General features: G+C 44.0%; 2 protein-coding genes and 1 pseudogene across 2 annotated transcripts; 1 reads left to right on the plus strand and 2 right to left on the minus strand.

The window, feature by feature from the left end:
• The first annotated feature begins 2366 nt into the window (after positions 1-2366).
• On the plus strand, positions 2367-3587 carry LOC115742566 (annotated as a pseudogene).
• Positions 3588-3597: 10 nt separating this feature from the next.
• Positions 3598-7521, minus strand: LOC115742545. Its single transcript, XM_030676928.2, has 8 exons — positions 6918-7521; positions 5571-5604; positions 5119-5358; positions 4669-4758; positions 4205-4270; positions 4024-4115; positions 3891-3938; positions 3598-3799 (listed from the first exon to the last, which is right to left on the minus strand). Exons 1-8 carry the CDS (start codon positions 7259-7261, stop codon positions 3682-3684), a joined length of 1032 nt encoding a protein of 343 aa, XP_030532788.2. The 5' UTR covers positions 7262-7521; the 3' UTR covers positions 3598-3681.
• A 1975-nt stretch (positions 7522-9496) lies between these two features.
• Positions 9497-10525, minus strand: LOC115742483 (short-chain dehydrogenase reductase 3b-like). The gene is made up of 2 exons (XM_030676785.2): positions 10434-10525; positions 9497-10309 (listed from the first exon to the last, which is right to left on the minus strand). Exons 1-2 carry the CDS (start codon positions 10445-10447, stop codon positions 9535-9537), a joined length of 789 nt encoding a protein of 262 aa, XP_030532645.2. The 5' UTR covers positions 10448-10525; the 3' UTR covers positions 9497-9534.
• Positions 10526-11002: the final 477 nt, after the last annotated feature.

Below are 11002 nucleotides of genomic sequence, written 5' to 3' on the forward strand. Positions count from 1 at the left end.
CCAAGTATTTTAGGAACCGGACCGGTTTTGGAACCGCTTTTTAGCAAATATTGAAAAAAACCCTAGTCTCGCTAGCCTTTCCTCCTCAATTTTTTATGGATTATAATTTTTATTACTCATATTAGGGATTGTTGCTTTTGATGGATAGTGAATTTTATTATTCATATTTTATTTTGAATTGTTTCATTGCTACTCATATTATTTTTATGAAAAAAAAAAAAAACAAGTTCTTGGGTAGACTCTGGAGCCGGATCGAAAAAATAGGGTAGGTTCCAAAACAGATTCTAGGACAAACAAAATAGGTTCCGTGTTCCAAAAATTTGGAACCGGTTATAATAGAGTCGGTTTCGGGGTCTAGATCCGGAATTTACCCATCCGGCTATGCTCACCCCCAATAAAGATCGAGACAATGGCAAGTTTTCTCTTTCTTATCGACAACATGAACATGGCTTTGACGTCGAAAGTATTTACAGCGGTTGATGCTCAAAAGCACCCGTTCAATCTTTCAAAACAACGTCGGACAGCGTGTCGAATTCACAGCGTTGAGGGAGAGCGAATCGTGTCTCGAGTGAAAGAACGAGGAAACAATCTGGAAAAAAATCAAGTTTTCCAACTTCGTGATCAAGGCGTATAGGCCGTGGCAACGGACGCGAGCGAACCGCTGCAATGGCGACGAACCGGTTAAGATTTTTTTTTTTTTAACGACTCAGTGGAGCATGTCCTTTGAATGCAATGGGCCGATTCAAGAAAGACAGCATTTCAGATCACAGGTATAGTTTAGTTTCGTTTTCAAGGGCGTTGTAACGTTCATAATTACACTCTTAAGTGAGAGAATCATATTCGACGAGTTCATTTCGAGCCTTTTTTTTTTATTTTTATATGTAGGTGTATACACATTATGAATCTTTGACCGATATATTGTTTCCGGACAAAGGCTGCTTCTTGATTTTACGCATCAAAGCAAATCGCGAATCAACATTTTGACGGATATCCAGACAGTGCACGTTCCACGGTGCCACGGATTGGTAATAACTAGCTCGGTTTGGTGTATATCCACGGTATACATCACATTTGCGATGGTTTAGCATGCATGTCGAACTTCTTGTTTACGTATAGGCTTGGTGTGAACCGGTTTGAGGCCGGACCGGAGGATGTCGGAGTTATTGGTTTGGTTAGGGTTGCGATTCCATTGACTTGGCCGAGATTAAGTCTTTCCTCTGGACCAGTATGGATTTCCGCTACTCCCATGCAGAGTTGGGAAGAAGCCAATCACTAACTACGAACGAAGAGAACTCAAACTATACCCTCGAGACAAAAGCTATATCCAAATATGTTCTACCTAATAAATAGAAGCCACATCATAAGATTACCGATATTGCCTTGCGTCGGGAGACAGTCACGCTTTCGACTCGGAGAAGCATTCTCTAATGGGTTTTGTTAACACAACGGTCTTTCAATAACTATGAGAGCAACAGCATGTTGTGTGAATCACAAATTCTTGAAGAGGCGGACTCCGCAAGAATTACTTGTTATTTTTTTATTTATTTTTTGAGGCTCGGAACTGTTAATCTCACAGTGAATTAGGGATAACGACGTAATCACTTATTATAAGAGTGGATATGAGGGTTACGCGTTATATCCCCTATATGGCGGCATTTGGCTGTATATAGAGGGCTTACAAGTGTGGTTCCAAATAGGAAGTATCATTTGTTTCCGTCATTGTGGAAGCATCGTATTCGACGAGGTTTATTTCCGTACTTCGTATGTAAGTGTATGTACACGATAGTTCTACCGAGATATTGTTTTCCGACAGAGGCTATGTCTCGATTTCACGGATCGAAGCGCAATCGGAACCGACACCATATCGCATATTCAAGCGCCGCACGCTCCACCGTGTCTCCGATTGTGAATGATCTAATTCGATTCGGTGTATATTCATGGTACAACCACATCATCGGTTCAATCTCTTTTCTTCTTCTTCTTTTTCCCTTTTTTTTTGTACAAATTAATGAATAAAAAGGGCCGGTCGAGAAGAAACATACTACACATGGCAAAGCAAGTACAAGAGCTAATGAACAAGAAGATGATCTCTTGCAGTCCAACCTCGTATGAGATTTCAGCAAGAAGTAGGAACAATTCAAAGGCTTGACGCTTTCAAAAGCAGCTTCCTTGGAATAAACGTTTTCTTCCGAACACAAACGCCGCGTCCACCACCTTTCCATCTTCATTCCTCTCTCTTCTTAGCCATTATATAAGTTGATCACTCTCCCATTCTACTCTTTTTTAAGCTCTTTCGATTTATGTACTTTCTTGGACGGAAACGAAGATGGGCGCGACGGGCCACGGAGGCTCTCGAGCTTCGGCATTAGTCTCTTGCGCGATCGTAATGTTCCTCTCCGTGTCCGCGGTGGCTTCTGTTCCGTGCAAGCCGTCGACTTTGAAGGTGGGGTTCTACAAATCGACTGTCCACAGGTGGAGGTGATCGTGAGGACTGCCGTGAATAAGGCCGTCTCTCGCAACCCCGGCATCGGAGCGGGTCTCGTTAGGTTGCTCTTCCATGATTGTTTTGTTAGGGTAATGTCACAGATAATCCTGCAATGTCGAACCAATTACACACACGCATTGCATTCGTATGGAAAGATATTGCTTAGACTCGGTCTATCCATAAGCGTAATGTCACAGTAGACTGTTAACTAGTAACCGAGTTAAACTGTGATTGCAGGGCTCCGACGCTTCTCTGCTCTTAAATTCCAGCCCGGGAAATACGGCGGAGCGAGACCATTTTGTTAGCCGTAGCTTACGAGGATTTGAGGTAATTGATGAAGCCCACAGACGGTATCGTGTGCGGACATCCTCGCCTTTGCCGCTCGCGACAGCGCATATCAGCTAGGAGGGATTCGCTACGCGGTCCCTGCTGGCCGCTGCGATGGCCTCATCTCAAGCCAGGACGACATCTTTCAGAACCTGCCGGTCCCTTCCTCCAACACCAAGCAGCTGGTGGACCTTTTCGCTAGCAAAGGGCTGTCCGCGGACGAGATGGTGACGCTCTCGGGAGCGCACTCGATTGGCTTCTCACATTGCTCCAAGTTCTCAGACCGCCTCTACGATTTTGACAACGTAACCGGTGCCAGTGATCCGGCGTTGGATGCCAAGTACGCGGATTTCCTCCGGACCATTTGCCTGAGGCCAGGGAGTGGAAACTCGGGCAGTGATCCTCTGGTGGCACTGGACTCGACGCCGACTCGTTTGGACAACAAGTATTATCAGGATCTGCAGAATCCCCGTGGGGTATTAACTTCGGACCAGACCTTGTTCTCGAGCTCTGCAACAGCGGACATGGTCACCGACAATGCTCGCGACAGTAAGGCGTGGAGTCTCAAGTTCGCAAAGGCCATGGTGCGCATGGGCCCCATCGAGGTCCTCACAGGCTCACAAGATGAGATCAGAAGACAGTGCAGCTCTGTGAATTAAAGCTGCGTTTGCATACATGTTCTCTTATGTAGCATTGGGGTGGTTTTGCCTTTGATGTATTCTGTTTCTGAATTCCGTGTGAGCTCTTTCTTTCGTATTGTGAGATTTACTGACATAAACGTTGAATTCACAGCGTTTCGTCTAATCTCTCCTTTTTCTATACAACAATACCCGAAAAGGAAATCCGAATTGCGTCACAAGAAGAAGAAACTAGAATGACCTTGTGAAAGAATGGGGAAACAATCTGGAAAAAATCGAGTTTTTCGACTTCGTGATCAACGCGTATAGGCCGTAGCACGGGACGTGAACCACAGCAATGGCGAAATACCTGTTGGATAAACAAACTGGTTAAGATTTTGACTGGCTCGGAGGAGCATATCATTTAAACGCCAAAAACGGATTCGAGAAAGACAACATACCAGACAGCACACCAAGGTGATGATACCTCTAGGAATGGATACGGCCACCTGCAAATGTTGATAGTTTCATTAGCTGCAGAATGAGAAGCGATTCGATGGTAGAAAGAACAGCCGGAGACAGAGATTAGCTTACCATGAGAAACCGCATGCATGTATGACCCACTGAAAGATAACATAGATTGAACTCCAGAGGACAAAGTATGTGAGCCGGAACCAAGGAAATGGCTGAAAACAGTGGGTTAAAACAGGCAATGTCAATTCAATAAGACCACTCATTTTTAGTTGAACCAGTCTCTGAGTGGAGGAATGCTTACGAGGCTGTTGAGTGAAGTATCAATCAGAAGGAAAAACACGTTTAACGTATGCATGCAGCCCATCAACTGCAAAATCAAGCATTGAACATCTCAATAGAGAGTATGCAATATGGATTGATTATGATTGGAGCACCAAAACCATGGAGCATTTTGAACAAGATGAATTTATGTTGCATTACAGAGAAGTCTGATATCATATACGGGACCAACAAAAGTCATAACTTGCAAAACCAAAATGCAGAATAGTTTCATTGTATTGTGTTTTTGGATCTTTCCTACTTTTCTAAAATCTGGTCTTCAAATGCCACATTCCAATGATATCAAATCAGATATGATCCGTTATTACAAGCATTAGTGGCTTTTACACAGAGGATGTATAGTGTGGAAGATGAAAGCCATTGGACTGGGGTCTAATTTCAAATTCTGACAAACAGAACCTGAGGTAGATGATGTACAACACTCACCAAATTTAGTCCAAGACGAGCATTTGACAGGAATGGTACAATTATGCACCAGAACACGACATCTGTGAGAATAACAGCACCTGCACTGGTCTATAGCAAAACATATATCAGTTTCTACCACGACATATGTGATAAAAACAAGGAACCAACTTGTGAAATGGTTAACCTTACATGAGATAGGTCGTAAGGCGACAAACCAAATTACAGGCAACAATCAATAAAGTCTGGTCATGATGAGATTAATTCAGCTAGTCCAATTGGGTAGATAAAAGAATTAGATTCTAGGGGCTAGCCAAGGCAGATGTTATGGCTATAGGTATTAATCAGATAATGAGCAATCATACAGGATTGCATATTAAAATCTGTATGTACAATGAAGATGAAACTGTTTGAAGATAATTGTCTGAACCTGTTTTGAAGAACATGAATTTGGATTCAGGATTAACTAACCTGATATATAATTTGCATAACATATCCCCAAAATCCAGCTCTTTGCAAAATCTCCTCTTCCGTGTAGCAGCTTCTCAATTTACTAACCCGAGTTTCCACTTTTTTTACCCCATAATTATTAGTGGCTGAAATTCGATTATCTTCCAAATCTCTGCCCAAAAGCTGATCTGTCAACCCATTTCCAGTGGAAGTTTGTCTTGAGTACACCCAGCATCCATATGCGGAAGCTACAGTACCCAGCTACATCAAAAGGGCTTTGCATTAGCAGGAGCTGCTTCAAACAAGCATGTCAATAGACTCAGCACACATGCAAGACGCCCAACGTGTTACTTGGGTTTCCTATTACATGGAAGTTGCTTATTAAGACTACATTTACTACCTCAACAAAAACTTCTCAAGGAAATTCCATAAAAAAAGTAAAGAAATGAGCATTTGGAAGTTTGTGAACATACTGCAAAATAGACCATGACAAGTGCGAAAGTCCACCTGCACAATTCCAGTGGAGATCGGTGAGCAATTGCTGCTACAGTTTCATTTAATGTCTAATTAGCAGGAAAATTCCTAATACTGAAAGAGAGGTGTCGAATGCTAATAAAGTCTGAAGTTAGTTCGTAACATCACAAGCAGCTCACACCTTGGACAATTTGACAACTATTCAGTTACCATCCAAGAAAATGCAAAACCTGATTAAAATGGAAATTTACTGACAGAGAAGACATTGCAAAGGAAAGCACTCTGTACCCTAGAGCAGCTTTACATGATCAAGGTTGATTAGGACGGAATTTAGTGAATTACTGCTTTACATTGGCCCTGTGCTTACTAATGCCAAAATGACAGGATGAGACACATAAGAGCTGCTCTACATGTAACAACTCCAAAATCTTTAGAAGTAATATGAAGTCTGGCAGGATTGTATCAGTATAGGCAAGATAAAACAAACAAATAGCTGGAAGGCTAGTGTCAGAGGACAGTTTAGCACATGACGTTGGAACAAAAGGAATGCTGCCTCATCCATAGCCAACATAAGACAGATTTACCCAACCTTCGACAGACATAACTTGACAGATACAAGATCAAGCAAACATATTTAGATAATCCATTCTAAGCAAAAGCCTGCCATCAGTAAGTTATGGAATTGAAGAGCCATAAACAGGGGTGGATATGAGACGACGAGAAGCTAAAAGTGAAGAAGAACAGAAAGAAAAGTTCAATGGGAAGTAGCAAACTCCTCTTGAACTTCTACGTAGTTCCTCCTGGTCTCTTCATATTGCCACAAGGCAAACCGCAAGACTGCTAGTGGATTCATGTTGTGAAACACATAATGCGACTACCGACCAGCAAATCCCAGATCATCCCTAACAAGTAGACCCAGAAAGAAATGCTTATTGCAGCTAGCCAGAATCTCATTAAGGGCAGGGACTCAATGGCAAACCTTTGGCCTACTGTTTTACACAATCTAAACACTAACTTGTTTGTCAAGCAACCCAACCGATCATGCCGGATCTAGAGATGCATTCATTTTCAGCACAATCAGCGACACTACTCTAATAGATTGGATCATATCCACAATAGTGACTCAGAACAATCCCACTAAAACCTTGGACTTAATTGTAGCTAACCAATTCAAAGCCAATGACCAAATGCCATTCACAAAAAATCCATTTTCAATAGGTCATCATTCACACGATCACATCCCTACATAAGTAGACCAAAAAAACCAGCACAATACAACCCACCCTGCAAAAACTCGTCAGCTGCAGCACTTAAATCCGACCACAAAAGAATTAACACAAACTCACTCAGTGTAATAAACAAAAATGGTGGCATCCCACTCCACAATATCCCAAGCAAGGAAGCCCCCCATGACGGCGAGCGAGCCCAGCCGGGTCGCCAACAGCCAACCGGAATGGACCCCTCGCCAGCAACTGGTCCACAGGCAAGAAGAGTCGACGTGGCTCCGGGGCTTGGCCACCGAGTAGTGACCCTCGGGCTCGGGTCGACCCGACAGCAAGCTCTGGAAGATGGCATTGTCGTCCAATCGCGACCCGCCCTCCTTCCTCCATATCACCCACAAGGAACCGAGAAAGGAGACAGCGACGATGCCGTAGCAGACGGCGTCGTACCAGTACACCACGAGACCCATTGCCCCTATAATTCTTCTCCTCGGGTGGGCAAGAGGGGGGCTATTGAAGAGGACCTGGGCACGTCGTCATTGATGCGGGGGTGACGAAAGTCTCGATCTTTTTCACGTTTTCAATTGTTGCCTTTAGGTGGTGGCGCTGTCAGGGGAAGGAGAGGAACGGTAGTTTTGACCGTTGGGTCGGGTGGACACGGATGGGGAGGAGAAAGAAAGAGGAAGAAAAGCAGGTGGTGGTGGTGGTCTGGTCATTGCGGTTGAAGAAGACGAAGAAGAATTCGGCCGGTGGCGACAGAATCCGGGAAATTGAGGGAAAATTGGCATGTGGCAGTTTCGGCAGGGAAAATTCGCGGGGACGAGAAAGGCCCCCCGAGGTTGTAGCGTCCATTACATCCATATTCATGTTTTTTTTTTTTTTTTAACCGAAGTTTTCTATGTGCAATAGACTATTTCTCGAGATGATGGGAGTATGAGTGCCAATGCTACCAGTTAAGTTCCTCAAGATGAGGCCGGGGAAATTCGAACATGAGATCTCATCGGTTTAACTGTATGAGGTATATGGATCTCACCAACTCGGTCAACGCCTCATTGGCCATCCATACTCATGTTTCTCTCCGATGTTCTTGTTAAAAGCCCGTTATTTTCCTCTTTGGCTCGAAATATTTTTCTTGAAAAGAGTATAATTTTTATTAGGTCCTTTATCGAATTTACGAGAATGTCAAAGAAAAGCCAACAATTTCATAATTAATATTGGATGGGCGATAGATTTATGAAGACGGTATCTAATAAAAAAATGGGATTGTGTCAACGATAATCGTAACCGTAACCGTACTCTGTTAACCATGCTCGCTTAAACGAGGAAGTAATAATTCCAATGCACCGATTATAACAAATATCATTGTTTCAAAGATCGTAAGCTTATCCTATTTAAACTATTGAACAAGCAAGGATGGTTGTTAATAAATTCGGAAAAATAAATTATGATTTCCATTTGGTCGTGAAAGAAAATAGCATTATACGTGGAAACATTTCCGTCCTAATGATAATTTATATCTTTCGACAAAAAAAAAAATAATGATAATTTATATCTATATAGGGCTTACCAAACATTCATATCTATAAAATAGCTTGATGACTTGTATTCCCGTTGCACATCTCAAAGGCTCTCTCATCTTTTTGTCAACGACTCCCAATTTTTTTAAATATAGCATCTCTTTTTTTTCTTTTTCTTTTTTCTGGTTAATTTGTTTTCCGATTTGTCAGAAAGCCTAGCTCTATCAACTGCTCGCATGGCAGCAATTTTACCGTATAAATTAACTTCCGATAAGAAATTGATTTTTCTACTTTCAAGAAGAAGTAAATTTTTTTTTATTCTTCAAGTGGCTCTAAAACTATTTCTGACACAAAAAAAAAAATTGCTCCAAAAGTTAAAAAAAAAAAAAATGAAGTTGCCTAATCAAAAAGTAGGGATGAGCGATTCCAAGTTCCTTGCTGATTTCACTTGGAATCTAAAACCTACCCGAAAACTTATCCATTATACTTTAGAACCTGGAATCTATCCTATCACAAGTTCTAGAATCGGTTTCAAGATACTCGAGAACATATCAATTTATTTTATTTTATTTTTTCATTTTTAGTTAAGCAAAATGAGAGTGAACGCCATAATATCTAAGAAAAAGTAGAGGTGAGTGGTTTTGGTTCCGTACATGTTACATTTAGAACCTAAAACCAATCTACTAGAACGCGTTTATCATTTTTTGGAACATGAAACCTAAAAATTTGTTTGGCTTCAAATTGTACACTCATCATCGGACACCATAAAACATTGTAGAATCGTGCAAAAATATATATCAAGAAAAATATAAAAATTTATTTCGGGATCTAAAGTCCAGATTCTAGATTTCGGGTTCTATATAATAGAACCCGAAACCTACCCCGTTGAAACAAATTCCTCAATTTTTGGAATCTGAAACCAGACCGGATCCTACGGGTTCCGATTCCAGGTTCTCGGTTTTACCCTATAACTATGCTCACCCTAATCAAAAGAATCCAGAAATAACGTTACTAAATAGATTTTTCTCCGGAAATATTGTCACGTGCTCTCAAATCTAGCAATACAAGCTGGTATTGAAATACGTGAAATTAAACTCGTATCATTCGACGTTGATTTCAACTTTTTTGTTATGATTAGTCGAACACAAACGTCTTCTCGAAATTTTCAGCCTTTTAATTTATCGAAAGACCCCGCATCTTGCACAGAATGGCCAGCTCACCGCTCCTCACATGGCCGCGTAACTGTGACTCACCACCGTGAATCCCCCGTCCACCGCCAGATTGTGCCCGCTTATGTACTCCGACTCGTCCGACGCCAGGAACAGCGCCGCCTCCGCCACGTGCCTCGCCCTCAGCACCACCCCCTTCAGGATCGCCGCCCCCGCGGTGTTCGTCTCCACCTCCTCCGGCGTCAGCCCGTACGCCGCGCACGACAGCGGCGTCGCCACCCCGTACGGCGCCACGCAGTTCACCCGGATCCCGTGCGCCCCGAGCTCGCTGCACGCCGTCCTCACCAGCCCCACCAGCGCGTGCTTCGACACCGTGTACGCGTGCGGCCCCGACCCGCCGAGCGCCGCCGTGACGCTGGCGGTGCAGACGATCGACCCGCGGGTCCCCCCGGCGACCATGGCGCGGGCTGCGTGCTTGATCGTGGCGGCGACCCCGCGCACGTTGGTGGCGATGGTGGCGTCGAGGGCGGCGAGGTCGAGGTCGAGGATCCCGCCGAGGGGGCCGATGACGCCGGCGTTGCTGAAGAGGACGTCGAGCTTCTTGTGCTCCCGGATCGTGAAGCTCACGGCGGACTCGACCTGGGACTCGTCGCGGACGTCGCAGTGCTGGTAGGAGGCGCGGTGTCCGCCGATGGAGTCGGCGACTTTCTGGCCGAGCTCGTCTTGGACGTCGGCGAGCACGACGAAAGCCCCGTGCTCTGCAAACAGCCGCGCAGCTTCCTCGCCGATTCCACTGGCTGCACCGGTCACCAGTGCAACCTTTCCCTCCAACCTGAGAAAACGGGAAAAGATGCAATTTTTATAAATGCGCCAAGCCAATCGAATCGGACCCGTTTAAGGAAGGAGCAGCAAGGAAACTCGCGTGGAAACAAAGAGGAGTTCTCAGAGCCTTTTACCTTAGCTTGGACATGATCCTCTGATTTGATTATGGCGACGGACGATAACGAGTGAGACTGAGAAAGTGCTGCGAATTCGGATCTGCATTTGGGTTGAAATTTATAAAAGGGTTGCTTGGCCCGGAGCTCGAGGACTCGTCGTGGGGGGTGACATAGGCGATTTCGACATGGTGGGGGCTTATAAGAATCCCGTGCGGTTCGTGTAATTTGGTCCTTATTGCAACTTCGCGTCTAGATTCCGGATCAACCGTTCATTCAAGTCAACGCCCCCATTGTTTGTCATTATTGACTGGCTTCAAGTGGGGATTTGAGATTTGAGAGCCCCAACACCATCTTGTCGATCTGTCTCTGAGTTTTATTATTAGTGTTGTGTCCTTTGAGTTTTTAGAGGTGATTCTTGGGTGAGTTTGCATCTTGGGGGTGGAATATTGCTTCATGCAACGAACCGTGTGTATATCCACTTATGCCATATAAAACATGAATTGCTCTGCGTGCGAGACGGTATTGCCATGAACGTGTGAATCCCACCCGCGCTACGAAGGCTTTGTAAAAACATGGTATATTCTCGA

Source organism: Rhodamnia argentea, chromosome 7 (assembly GCF_020921035.1).
Source record: "Rhodamnia argentea isolate NSW1041297 chromosome 7, ASM2092103v1, whole genome shotgun sequence".
Classification (NCBI taxonomy): domain Eukaryota; kingdom Viridiplantae; phylum Streptophyta; class Magnoliopsida; order Myrtales; family Myrtaceae; genus Rhodamnia; species Rhodamnia argentea.

What these genes read in the sequence shown, in the direction of transcription:
- LOC115742545 (XM_030676928.2), bottom strand. Translation starts at nt 7,261, where the DNA reads ATGGGTCTCGTGGTGTACTGGTACGACGCCGTCTGCTACGGCATCGTC. An exon ending in ATTTTTGTTTATTACACTGA is followed by an intron (nt 5,605 to 6,917) that starts GTGAGTTTGTGT and finishes GGAATTGTGCAG; the next exon opens with GTGGACTTTCGCACTTGTCA. An exon ending in TTATGCAAATTATATATCAG is followed by an intron (nt 4,759 to 5,118) that starts GTTAGTTAATCC and finishes GTTTTGCTATAG; the next exon opens with ACCAGTGCAGGTGCTGTTAT.